The following is a 13,852-nucleotide window of genomic DNA, read 5'->3' as shown; positions in this document are numbered from 1 at the left end:
TTCTTTGTGCCAGTCAGGAAGTAGGTATCAAGGTGTGAAAAACTGGTGTATGAAAGTTGTATTTCACAGTTACTGATGTCACTCTGTGTGTGTCCCACAGTGCGCGGCTTTGAGACGGAGGAGCAGTTCGAGGCCTACGTGAGGAACGACCCCCTGTCCGGCAAGATCCTGGCAGCTGTGGTGTTTGAACACCCCTTCACCCACGACAACGAGCCACTGCCACTACAGGTCAGCACCATACCTGTCTAATTGAAACTCTGGGCATGTACACAACGCTACACTGTTGCGAGTGGCAAGCTATAGGCAATCAATTGGAAAAGCTGGAGAATTCTCTGCTGCCCTAAAGTAAACCATGTTCAACTTCTGTCTCTTCCTCGCACAGTTGGAAAGATGCTCTCTTGGCTTCCAGAGTTTTCTAGATATTTAATGAAAACTAGGTGGCAAGAGTACGGTAGGGTACGTTAAGGTTAACTGTGCGGTGAGACACGAGTACGGTAGGGTACGTTAAGGTTAACTGTGCGGTGAGACACAATATACAGTATGTAGGCATTGAGAAATAGGACAGTGAGGCTATCTGTTTAGAAACATTCAAGTTGTAAGACTCATGCCGTTTATTCTTCAGCAGATTGCATGAAAATTAAGTTACTTGGAGAAATGTACTGACTGATGGTATTGAACCAGAGAAGAGTTGAAAATGTGTTTTGAATGCATTTATTGATACATGAAGACAGATCGGGAAATAAGACCCTCTCTCTAGATGAAGGATGTCAGTTCTCTGGAGCATGTGGAGATGTTGTTGTTAAGCAGAAAGCGGGTTACGAAGAAAAGGCTTCCAGCATAGACACTCCTTACAGAGTGTGTGTGCGTGTGTCCGACAGGTCACATTGGTAGAACTGCTTCATTGTGCATAACATATAAACCCAGGGAGCTTGGTTGACATTAGAATGAAACCAGTTAGAACTGTGACCTAAAGTCTTTGGCCTATTAAACACAACAGCCAGTGATTCTCTAGGACCCACCCAGGGGTGTGGCTGAGCAAACACAAGACGGGCCTTCTTTTGTATTGATGTCAATGCTCTGCTTGATTAGACCATATACCACAGTGTTGATGGTGTGAGGCGTCTTAAGAGGAGGACCGTGTTGGTGTGTGAAGCAGCTGTCTGACTGGCTTAACAGGCTGGACCTCAACTCCTCTGACCCGTTCTTTCTAATGTCTCTCTCTGTCTCTGTCTCTCTGTCTCTCTGTCTCTCTGTCTCTCTGTCTCTCTCAGTTGGGTGGGTGGACTGAGGGTTCACCAGATATTTTACACCGCCAAAGATGAAAATCTCTACTGGATATTCTTCAAGTCATCACATATTTACAACTTTCCATCTTCTCTCCATTGTGTGTGTGTGTGTGTGTGTGTGTGTGTGTGTGTGTGTGTGTGTGTGTGTGTGTGTGTGTGTGTGTGTGTGTGTGTGTGTGTGTGTGTGTGTGTGTGTGTGTGTGTGTGTGTGTGCGCGCGTGCGCACGCGGGTGTGTGTGTGTAGGTGAGCTACCACCTGCGTTTCAGCTACACACCCCGTAACGCCCCGGTCAGGGAGAAGTCTGAGTTCAATCCCAACAATGACCTGGACTGGCACACCCTCAGCCTCTTCCCCCTCTTCCAACTGCCTGGGCCCAGGGAACAGTACGACCGGCAGGGGGGCACACCTGGTGAGCATGGATGGATGGACACACACACACACACACACACACACGCGCGCGCGCGCGCGCAGTCATGATGTATGACCTCATGTTGTCTGTGCAGTCAAGTTCAGCCAACATCTCCCAGGTGCCATGAATGTACTGAGGCACTCAGCGGTTAGTGCCAGCTATCTGTTGGAGCCCCAACTTGACACACTTGGTTTGAGTCACCACCTGACACGCCGACCACACACTTCGCAAGTGCTCTGGTCAGACGGTACCCCCATCTGCGTTTCCATGGCAACCTCGGCCCGGCCGGCCGTCCGTCGGCGGACCGGCGTTTGACCGAGCGGCCTTAACTGGCGTGGGCGGAGCCGTGGCTGCTACAGGCCGGCTGGTGGGCGGAGAGACGCCGCTGGACCCTAGTCGCCGAGCCACGCCCACAGCCTTTGCTGCTCCCCCTTTTTGATTATTCTCTCTCTCTCTCTCTCTCTCTCTCTCTCTCTCTCTCTCTCTCTCCCTCCCTCCCCCCTGTCTTTTTGAAGCTCAGTGTTTCATGTTGAAATGATGAACTGATAATGAAAGGAGGAGTTCTGTTAATGAAAAGAGGAGAGGAGTGCTCGGGTGAACCCTGCACACGCAACGCTTTGATCTGGAAGGAGGTTTTCGGGGTGAATGTGACTAATGGACGAGCCAGTGTTTTCTAAAACCGGAACCACAAACATGAATTCCGAACCATACGTGAACCCGTGTCCCCCCCGTCTCTCCAGGCTACTTCCGCGAGGGCTTCCTGGCCGTGCAGCACGCGGTGAACCGGGCGATCATGCGCTCCTACAACAGCAGCGCCGCCGCCGCCCTGCTGGCCGAGACCAAGGTGCTCCTGTCCCGCTTCCCCTACCCGGCCTTCATCTACGACGTGTTCATCCTGGCCATCCAGAACCAGCTGCCCCTGCTGCTGGTGCTCAGCTTCACCTACACCTCCCTCAACATAGTCCGCGCCGTGGTGCAGGAGAAGGAGAGGAAGCTCAAGGTGTGTGTGTGTGTGTGTGTGTGTGTGTGTGTGTGTGTGTGTGTGTGAGAGAGAGTCACACAGTGTGTATGTGTGTGATAGACAAGTGTGTGAGTGCGAGACCGTGTGTGAATACGAGACTTGAGTGCGAGATTGTACATACTGGGCCGTGTCTGTGTGAGACAGTGTGATGATTGTTTGTGTGTTTTGAAGGCAACTGTACTAAGGTGTGTGTGTGTGTGTGTGTGTGTCCGTCCCAGGAGTACATGCGGATGATGGGCCTCAGTAACTGGCTGCACTGGAGCGCCTGGTTCCTCATGTTCTTCCTCTTTCTCTCCATCTCCATCTTCTTCGTCACCCTGCTCTTCTGTGTGAAGGTGAGTCTGTCCTCCGCTGCATGCATGGTATGCACTTCCCTCTCTCGACTGACCGACTCGGCTCGCTAGGACGGCCATTTCCTTTCTGAAGAGGCCCTGTAGTTAGCTTCTTCCCATCAGAAAAGAGTTAATACTCAAATGAAGGATTCTCTCTGTTTGGACGGAATCCCCTCACCTTTTTGTTTCACACGACCATCTGGGAAAGCTCCGTTGGAAAGTGTTTGGAAAAGGGTGGGCACAGGCAGGTGATTGATTGGATGAACTATCTGTCTATCACGGGCTTCTCGCTGTCGTCATATCTAAACTACACCCGTAGCTGCTAGTAGTTCCCAGGACCCTGATGGGCCCGACCGAATGGATCTCTGGAGCTTCTCCAGACTGAACCGAATGTGAATTCGCCAGATCAGGATGGTCTCACAAGGCTAGGAATCCCCCCCCCTTCTCATTGAATGTATGGCTCACTGGGATTCTCCAACAATGCCTTTCTCCCTTCCAACGGGCTGTCACTGATTTAATATGGCAGGACTGTAAAGGAGCATACTGTCATCTCTTGTTTGTGTGTTCTGTAGTTTGCTGACTGATAATGTGTGTGTGTGTGCGCGCGCGTGTGTCCAGGTCAGCCCTAACGGAGCCGTCCTGACCTACAGTGACCCCACTCTGGTTTTCGCCTTTCTGCTCATCTTCGCCGTGGCGACCATCAACTTCAGCTTCATGATCAGCGTTTTCTTCTCAAGAGGTGTGTGTGTGTGTGTGTGTGTTATTTGTTTGCTGTGCGTTTCCTCTCCTTTTATGTACTGAAGGATGAGTCATTATTTTGGTCTGTACTATACTGAGGGATGAGTCATTATTTTGGTGTGTACTGTGTGTGTGTTCTATTTACCGTCGTCTCCTGACATGTCTTGTGGTACCTGAGAGATGCTCCGGGTCTGTGTGCTCTACTTGCATGTAGGTCGGGGATCTTTGTTCACTGGTGGCTGCTGCTAGCCTTTTCTCTCTCCGTGCCTTTTTTTTTTTTTTTTTTTAAGATATTTTTTAGGGCTTTTCAGCTTTAATGGGATAGGACAGTTGAGAGAGACAGGAAACGTGGGAGAGAGAGAGGGGAGGACATGCGGCACAGGACCCGAGCCTGAGCTACCGGGGCGCCCCTCTCCATGCCTTTTAAAGCGTAATGACACGGGGACGGGGGGCCCATTTGCTGTTGAAGGCTGAAAATTGGGCAATCAAAGGTCCATTCAGCCTCAAAATCGAAAGGCAACCTAACAATCACTCAGTAAGTTAACTGCCTCAAATGGAGGGGAGATGTGTGGGCGTCTGTGTTTTCCAGTACTTATTTTGCTAATGATGATGGTGTTGTTATCCAGTGCAGTGGTTTTCAACCCCTGGAGAGTGACCCCAGGACGGTCGTTGTGTTATAATAACGGGCCGGCTAAACCATGATTGTACATTGATGCATTTGAATTAGTTTGAGGGATTCAATCTTTTAGTGCGCTCGCGTTCAGAGCAAGCAAAAATCGATGTGTCGTTGCGCCATAGATGTAGAATAGGCTTCATCGATCCAGTGGAGTAAGAACGGAGAGTTTGACTGTGTGTGATATCAGCTGTGTTCGGAATCGCTCCCTCGTTCCCTCACTCCCTATTCCCTATATAGGGGTCACCATGTAGTGAACTACCTAGGGAACGGAGAAAATGTAGGGTACATGCACTGTTCCCTGCAAATCAATGAATTGTGGGTAATAAATAGTGGACTATATAGGGAACGAAAATTCTGCGGAGAATTCGGACACTACAAACAAAATGGCTGACGCCCTATATAGTGCACTATATAGTGAATAGGGAGCGATTCCGAACACAGCTATCATCTCTAGATGGAATGAAGTCTTTAGTTCTAAACATGCACATTTCCCAAGTTTCTCTGCAGAGCTTTTCTAGCTGCCATATTTGGAAACATACTGAATGTGATTCATACCCAAATATAATAACGGGAACAACAAAGGTTAGAAAATTAGCTTAAAGGGGTAGTTATGAACTTTGGACATAGAGCCTCATTTACGTCTTACCCATAATGTTGTTGATTGATGGAGAACATTTTCAGCTGATTCCATTCTGTCTCTCGTTCAGGCGTTAGCAGCATGCTAGCGCAATCAAACTGAAATGGCTAGCATTCAAAGACAACTCACTTATAAGCACTCCAGACAAGTAAGAATCGCCAGATAAACTAAACTCCTCATCAAAGTCAGACATATCCCTTTCAAACGTGGCCATTGCAACTTGTTGATGGTAAGTGAATAGTCCACCCTTCTGTTCCTTCTTGTGAAGACAGTAGTGTCGGCTAGTTACAGTACATATCTCTCCCTATTTACAGAGAAGCCATAAAGGTCCGAACAAACAAATGGTTTCAACGACAGTTGGACTTCAAAAATTATGGTGTAAAAACTCAAACGAGCCCCTGACAGACTGTCCTCATATTGGATTTAATATGGGTGCACCGTGGAGTGTTTAAGTGAGTTTTCTTTGAATACTAGCCATTTCTACTGAATTGCTCTAGCAAGAATGCCGCTAACGCCCGAACGAGAGAGAGCATGGAATCGGCTGAAAATGTTCTCCATCAATCAACAACATTATGGGTAAGTCGTAAATGAGGCTCTATGTCCACATTTTTTTTAACTACCCCTTTAACCTGAAGAGATGAGGATTTGTCATTGTGAAACAGATATATCTCCTGCCAAGCATGCTAAGATTCAGTGACTTCTGGAAATCTGATACAGGTATGTGAAACCTGATACACGTATGTGAAACCTATCAGATCAGGTATCTGTCAAATGAGGCAAGCACATCTCAAAAGCCATAGCAGCCATTACAGTACATGTTTCATACTATGATGAGACATATTGAAGAAAATGCTGCAGATTGGAGTATGGTCATGCAGAACAGACAGGCTCACCTTCCAAGTAGGTAGGCAATGTGGTATTTTTTAAGGCTTAGATAAACATTGGTGGATTGCACATGAACATTCTATAGAAAATGATGGATCCCTGGAAAAAAGTTTGAAAACTCCTGATCTAGAGGCCATGCATATAAGTCAAGATATTAGTACAAATCCGACAGTTATTCATCCTCTGTACATAAAAAGTATTTGGGGTTCAGACCGCCACATACAGCATTCACTAAGTATGATCTCACACAGCAAGACACTGGTTACTGTAGTATAGTGCTGAGCTGCAAAGAGCTTCAACAGAAAGGGTGAGACTGATCTTTAATCAGGCAAGTCGCTATTTACCTGGCGGGGTCCTGAGGTGCTGTCACGCAAAAGCTTGCTTTTAACCACTCGTATGCTTCCATCACGCGTCTCCTGTGTTTCTTTGGAGCATCGGTTGACTGCGCAGGTCCTCAGAAATGAATGTGCCGCAAAATACTTGCTCGTCTACGCATACACGTTGCTAAACGGCAAGTATACCGCAGGCTTTAGGTTATTAGCAGAGCTGTAGGAGAGATGGTACCCGGTCTTTAGCTGCCCTGGCATTGCCTGCATGTTTTAAGGCACAGCAGGAGTTTCAAGGTGAGCTGTTAGTGCCTGAGACCCTGACCTTGTGAGTGAGTACTTGGTCCCTTTGTGTCTCCATAGGAGGATAGCGAGGTGTATGTAGGCTGTGGTCCACATTGACGTAAATCTCGGATGGCTCAGAATATCAGAGGTGTTGGATTTCTCACATCCAGTCATGTCCTGTTAATAGAAGGCTGATGCCTTTTTTTGACATAAAGTAGGCCTCTCTCATCTCTCTCCCCCCCCTTCCCTCCCTCCATCTCCCTCTTTTCACCCCACTTCGGTGAATGATTCATGTCCCTGGTGGCAGGACACAGAACAGCCTGTCCCGAGTCTTGGCATCCGTCAGTGACAGATGGCAGGCAGAGGAGGAAGTGTGGTACTCAGCGAATAAACACAGACACCGTATAGTCCTGTAACACATCACACTGTATACTGTAATAACACATCACATTATACTGTAAAACCCTAACAAAAAGCTACCCCCCCCCAAAAAAAACTGAACTTTTGCAGACAGTCACGTAAGCTACCGTCTCTCAAATGATCTCTTTTGAATCAATTCACACAAACGTGTGTACCAGATGAGCTGTCCTCATCGATGTTTGACTCCCCCATATTGAACCGTTTGATTGAGGAGTTGGGCAAACCAGACAAACTGCTCTAAACACTACACTACCCTCGTATCCAATCTTGCCCAAAGGCGGGGCCATGTTATTACCCCCCCGTGTTTCTCGGTCCAGCTAGGACCAGCGTGGTCATTCCCACTCCTAGAGGAACACTCCCCCTCATCTGCCCGCTCGCCGTCCACAAGAACAGATACCAGAGCCGAATCAATACTGTGCTCCACTCAGTCTCGGCATGGCACATTATCAGCTGCCATAGAGGCTTTTCTGAAACCTTGTAATTTCCTTTGAATAGTTAAAAAACAACCCTAATCGATCCTTTTGAGTCATGTACTAATTTATTTTTGTACTAATTTATTCTTTCACAATGCTCCCTGCTGTCCCTCTCTTGCTGTCCCTCTCTCCTTTTGTTTGCTTTTTGATGGTACCTGGTTACACAAACACACACACACACACACACACACACCCAGGAAGCTGGCCTGTCTGCCTCAGAAGGCCTGGTTCTAATTGAAGACGGCGTTATTGTTTAGAGCTCCATGTACCTGTTAATCTCACTTAATCATTCTCCTCATACCTATTATGCCTCTGTCAGCTGAAGTGTGTTTGTGAGAAGGTTGGTTTACTCTGTAACAAGGAGAATCAGCGTGACTTGAGCAGGAATTTTGCTGCATATAAATTACCTTATTATAGCCTCACATTAATAATGTGAAGATAAACATATCTTTGGCATCCTGATAGATCAGCATTCACGGTACGGTTCTAAATCCTCCCCTCATTCACTCTCTCCGCCTGTCTCTCTCTCTCTCTCTCTCTCTCTCTCTCTCTTCCTCCCTCTCCCTCTCTTCCTCCTCTCTGTCTCTCTCCAGCCAACGTGGCAGCAGCGGCCGGTGGCTTCATCTACTTCCTGAGCTACCTGCCGTATGTGTTCCTGTGGCCGCGGTACGACCTGCTCAGCCACGCCCACAAGGTCTCAGCCTGCCTCATTTCCAACGTGGCCATGGCCATGGGTGCCCAGCTCATAGGCATGTTTGAGGGCAAAGGTCAGTTGTGAGGAAGACACATGTACGTACGTACGTACGTACACACACTTTTTTTTCAGATGTGAAGTCACCATCGTGGGTCCAAAAGTCCCTCTCAAAAGTCTCCTCCCCACCGTCAAGCTGTCTGACATCTGATGAAGTGCAATACCTTTCCATGCGCGCGCACACACACACACACACACATCACAAAATAGCCCTCCACACCCAAATTCAATCTTTTACTATGCAAAATACCCATGCACACCCTTTTTTTTTTTTTTTTACTAAACCTTTTCATTTATTTTTAGTTTTATAGTCTAGCTTCCCAGCTTAACCCCCCCCCCCCCCCCCCCCCTCTCTCTCCCTCGATCTCTCCTCTGTGCTCCAGGTACAGGGATCCAGTGGGCCAACCTGTTTGACTCTGTTACCGTGGACGATGACTTCTCCATGGCCCAGGTGCTGGTCCTGCTCCTGCTGGATGCCGTGCTTTACGGCCTGGTGGCCTGGTACGTGGAGGCTGTCTTCCCTGGGGAGTACGGAGTACCCCTGCCCTGGTACTTCTTCCTACTGGTACGTATATACAGTACATACATGCAGTACGTGAACTAAAACACACACACACACGCGGGTGAAGTGCCCAGTGACATCAGGACAGCAGAGTCGCTTCCTATCTTTTGCCGCAGGCTCAAAACCCAACTCTCCAAGAAGTACTACCCTTCCCCTTACGCACCTATTGTATTTGTATTTTGACTTTGACTTCAGCACTAGATTATGCTCTTACTATATACTTACTATACTCTTACTTACTACTGTTAGATAAAGGTTATTATTGTAAGTCGCGTTGGTTAAAAGCATCTGCTAAATGACTAATGTAATGTGTGAAAAGATGCGTATGCACTGGTTTCTACAGCTGTGGTGTGTGTGCGTGTGCGCGCGCGCGCGCTAGCGGCTTCTGCTGGAGCTTCAGCGAGGTGTGAACTGTGCAGCTCTAGACTGGTTTATCAGGGGGCAGAGGTGGAGACGATTCCACCAAAGTGAGATTTATCACTGACTTGGACCGGTTTGGCTGACTTGGACAAGTTTGGCTCGGCACGACGTCATGGGGAACGTGATTAATGGTCCTGTAGTGGGACAGTGATGGACAAAAGATCCATGATTAAGCGCCTCTGAAGAGAGCAGTGCTCTGTATGGCACGGCCTATGAGTCATTGCTGTTGACCGTGATGATGATAAGTCTGGCTTGAGATTCTCTCTCTCAATCTTTGTAAGTAAAATACCTAATGAGAATGGACAGATGACTAATCATCCAGTACGGATGCAGTGACCTTCATTCACCCTGCTTCGTGGCTGAGAGGGAGAGATGTTTTGTCACCATTTTTCTTTTAAGGAGCCGGAGAGGAAGAATATTTTCCTCCGACTCCATTACTTCCCATTAGCATGTGTACTGTCTAGACTGGAGGCATTAACGTCAAACTGCCCTCTGTCTGTTGGAATAGATTTTAGGTGGTCGTTTGCTACTGAATGTGCTGGTGATGCTACTGAAACGCAGGCAGATTTTGTAGCCATACTGCTGCTCGCACATCATAAACATAGAAAGGCATCCAAGGTCAATTCTGTATTTTTTTTCTCTTCTCCTTCCCCCTCTCTCTCCCTAGCCGTCATACTGGTGCAGCAGCCCTCGCGTGGCCTTCGTCAACGAGAAAGAGGAGGAGGAGGACGCCGAGAAGGCTATGAAAGGGGAGTTCATTGAGGAAGAGCCATCCGGCCTGGTGTCGGGGGTCAAGATCAAACACCTGGCCAAGGTAGGCAGCCGGCCGTGACCCTGGCAGGATTCTCTAAAAGTACAACTTCCCCGGGGCGCCCCGGTGGCTCAATGGGTTAGTGGGCTTACCATGTAAAGGCTAGTCCGACGGTTCGAATCCGGCCCACGCCCTTTGCTGCATGTCTTCCTCTCTCTCTCTCTCTCCCACCTTTCCTGTCTGTGCTAATAAAGCAGAAATGCCCTAAAAAATATCTTTACAACTTCCCTTCCTTCCTTCCGTCCTTGAAAAATCACTTGTCCGACATGACTGGATTGGTGACAGCTTGATTCCACATGATTTCACCCAATCATGTTAGATCTGTGATTGCCTCATGAAACGGAGGAAGGAGGGAATTCTTCATTTAGTTTAAAATGGGGGCCAGGGGATGGCGGTGGCGCTATGACCCAGCAGGGTCAAAGTGCCTCCCTTGCCTCAGTGATGGTAGAATGTGTGCCCAGATGGTGCCTTCTGCCTGGCTAGAGGGTAAGTGGCTAATAAAGCCTGAAATGAAAATGTGAATGGATGGATGTCTGCTGGTTGACTGGGTCAGACTGCCCTCGGCCGGGGGTGTCACAGTGAACCGCATTCTCCAGTGCTTTTTAGAAACGGGTTTTCATATGACTTTGACGAAAGTCCCGTTTCGATGCTGCTCGTTCCCGGCAGGAGTTCACCGTAGGGAACAAGAGCAGGCAGGCTGTCAAGGACCTGACGGTGAACATGTTTGAGGGCCAGATCACCGTGCTGCTGGGACACAACGGAGCTGGGAAGACCACCACCCTGTCTATGCTCACAGGTGGGACACACACACACACACACGACAATTCTTTCTAAAACCAAAGGAAAGTCACGATCGACCACATCCGTATGACAAAAAGTCATACTATGCCCTTTATACGTTTTTTTACTCCTTGTAATCCTTTTGTTTTTAATGTAAAGCACTTTGAACCACAGTTCCTGTATGAAAGGTGCTATATAAATAAAGATTGATTGATTGATTGTTCTCCCTCCCTCCCCAGGTCTGTACCCGCCCACCCGCGGCAGGGCCTACATCAACGGCTACGACATCTGCCAGGACATGGCTCTGATCCGGCGCAGCCTTGGCCTGTGTCCGCAGCACGACGTGCTCTTCGACAACCTCACCGTCGTGGAGCACCTGCTCTTCTATGCTCAGGTAAACACATCTCCACCACCGCCAGGCCTCCGCACACACACACACACACGCGCGCACACACACGCACATAATAACAATGGCCGCGTTCAGATTCTCTATGAATGCTGCCTTCCTTCCTCCCTTTCTTGGAAAAAAAAATCCCTGATCTGTATCAAGGGATTGGTAGTTGATTGGTATCAACTGTATAGAGAGGCAACTGTTTTCACCTATCCCTAGGGATTCTAGAGAATTCAAACAAGGCCCTGCTGTACATTCCTCTCTTCCTCCATCTCCCTCCTCCCTTTTCTGTCTTCTCACTTCACCTCCGTCCCCTCTCATGTGTCCAGCTGAAGGGTTACCCCCGGGAGAAGATCCCTGCTGAGGTGGACCGGATCATCCATATCCTCGGCCTGGAGGACAAACGCCAGGCCCGCTCCAAGACCCTGTCCGGAGGCATGAAGAGGAAGCTGTCCATCGGCATTGGGCTCATCGGAGACTCCAAGGTCAGAGACCGACACACACACACACACACCACACACACAAGAGGTGGTTGAAGATGGTTTAGTGTTGGCCTTGATGCTAGTGCGGTCTTTTTGTGTCTGTATGGTTGACCTGAAATGGCAATGCATAAACCCTATCTATTCCACCATCTGTATCAAATCAAACTTTATTTGTATAGCGCATTTCATACACAGAGGCAACATAATGCGCTTCACAGAGCAATGGGGGATGGACAAAGATCCTACCCCTACATTTTCCAGAGGGAAGAAAAAAAAAAACAGTTTGAACCTTTATCAAAATCGTGGAGTCTAATTGCACATGTAAAGCAGGATACTCACTGGTGGTGGCATCCATTCTTACAAAATAAGCCTGTGAGAATGATCTGTTAACTAATAGCTACGGGCTAATTAGCTGCTGTACATCAAGCATCTAACGTTACTTCTTAGGTTTTTGTGTCGGCGCTGCTGTAAACTGATATGTGGAGGGGGGTGTGGAGTATCGTACAGCTCGTTTTCTTATTACATTATGGTACAGCAGTCTGCAGGCCAGTTTTCTGTGTTTTTCAGAACCATTTTCTTCTAACTAATGTCTAATCTATGAACACAACGTGGGACAAGCTTTGTTTGTGGGACATCAGAGGTGTGGTCTTAAGAAATCAAGCAACCTTATTGGTTATTATTCTCTGTGTGATTGACAGGTCGGGAAGGTCTACTGCAGAGCACTAAACATGACAAATACTTAATGTAGTGAGACATGACTAACAGTAGAGGAGAGAAATGGTTAGAGATGCTACCTACATGGTAGGCCATTATGTGTTGGCTATCCCTGTAGCCCATAACAGAATATTTAAATGTATCAAGGCAAGGCAAGTTTATTTATATAGCACATTTCAGCTACAGGGCAATTCAAGGTGCTTTACATGAGACATTAAAAGCATTAAAACCAAATGGAAGACATTATAGATATTTAAAACAAAAAGCAGGACAAATAGAATACAGGAATAAAAGTTACAGTGCAGTTTACAGATAAACATAACTCCTCTTAGAAAGCAGTGGCAAAAATAAAAGAATAAGGCACAATAAGCACTTAGCAGACAGGCTCCTAAATAATATAGAGTAAACTAGGTAAAGCAGCTCAGCAGAAGTGGGTCAACAAAAAGCTTGAGAGCCAGGGAAAAAGAGGGGGGGTGATGACTTGATAGGGACAGCTGGTGACACAGTGGGATGGAGTTAGACATGAGGATGGCAGGGGGCCTCTCCAGGAGCCATGGGGGCCTTAGGAGGACCTTGACCTGGAAAAGGGGGGGGGGGGGGAGGACTTCCCGGGACATGGGTGTAGTACAAGAGGGGGAGACACTAGGGAGGAGAGAGGAAGACGGGTTTGGTAGCTGCATTGGGTCCGTACGGCAGTTGGGGATTTCTACCGGATACGGTGGCCTGAAAGAGATGGGGGGGCATCCACAGGATCTGTTTAGAGTAAATGAGGGAGAGACACTAGGGAGGAGAGGGGTAGACCAGGGTTAGTAGCATGCAGAGCCACATAAACAACAAATGGAAATGGATCTGACAAATCAGAGCGCCTTGCCGTTCGCTTGAGCAGGTGGTGATGCTGGACGAGCCCACGTCTGGCATGGACCCGTCGGCACGCCGCGCCACCTGGGACCTCCTGCAGGGCGAGAAGCGCGGCCGCACCATCCTGCTCACCACCCACTTCATGGACGAGGCCGACCTGCTGGGAGACCGCATCGCCATCATGGCCGGCGGGGAGCTGCAGTGCTGCGGCTCGCCTCTCTTCCTCAAGAACAAATACGGTGAGGGAGGGGAGAGAGAGAGATGGAGGGATGGGGAGGGGAGAGGAGAGGGGGAGGGATGGATATGGAGGGGGAGGGAGAGAGAGAGATGGGGGGGGGGGGGGGATGGGAGGAGGAGAGGGACGGAGAGAGGGAGAAGGAAGGATAGAAGGAGAGGGAGAGAGAGTGAGGGAGAGAGGACGAGGAGGGGGAGGGATGGAGGGACAGAGGGAGGGGGAGAGCGGAGGACCGGAGGGGGCTGATATGAAGATGAGAGGGAAGGGAGTAAGACGGAGAGGAAAGACGAGGAGACATTTTGGGAGAGCTGAGTATAATCTACGTCTCCACGGCCGAACCGCTGCTCTGATCCGTCTGT

General features: G+C 48.6%; 1 protein-coding gene across 1 annotated transcript in view; it reads left to right on the top strand.

The window, feature by feature from the left end:
- The window catches only part of abca3b (ATP-binding cassette, sub-family A (ABC1), member 3b), a 35,371-nt gene that overhangs the window by 11,427 nt on the left and 10,092 nt on the right, over window positions 1-13,852 (top strand). The window contains exons 4-15 of the mRNA XM_084438760.1: window positions 101-228; window positions 1,531-1,696; window positions 2,437-2,696; window positions 2,936-3,052; window positions 3,668-3,788; window positions 8,083-8,256; window positions 8,624-8,805; window positions 9,890-10,036; window positions 10,700-10,829; window positions 11,053-11,207; window positions 11,534-11,689; window positions 13,287-13,497. Of these exons, the coding sequence (XP_084294886.1) occupies window positions 101-228; window positions 1,531-1,696; window positions 2,437-2,696; window positions 2,936-3,052; window positions 3,668-3,788; window positions 8,083-8,256; window positions 8,624-8,805; window positions 9,890-10,036; window positions 10,700-10,829; window positions 11,053-11,207; window positions 11,534-11,689; window positions 13,287-13,497 (1,947 nt within the window). The remainder of the gene's footprint in view (window positions 1-100; window positions 229-1,530; window positions 1,697-2,436; window positions 2,697-2,935; window positions 3,053-3,667; window positions 3,789-8,082; window positions 8,257-8,623; window positions 8,806-9,889; window positions 10,037-10,699; window positions 10,830-11,052; window positions 11,208-11,533; window positions 11,690-13,286; window positions 13,498-13,852) is intronic.

This window comes from Borostomias antarcticus, assembly GCF_949987555.1.
Source record: "Borostomias antarcticus genome assembly, chromosome: 5".
NCBI lineage: Eukaryota > Metazoa > Chordata > Actinopteri > Stomiiformes > Stomiidae > Borostomias > Borostomias antarcticus.
Note: the sequence above shows the minus strand (reverse complement) of the source record. Positions and strands in the feature narration are given on the sequence as shown.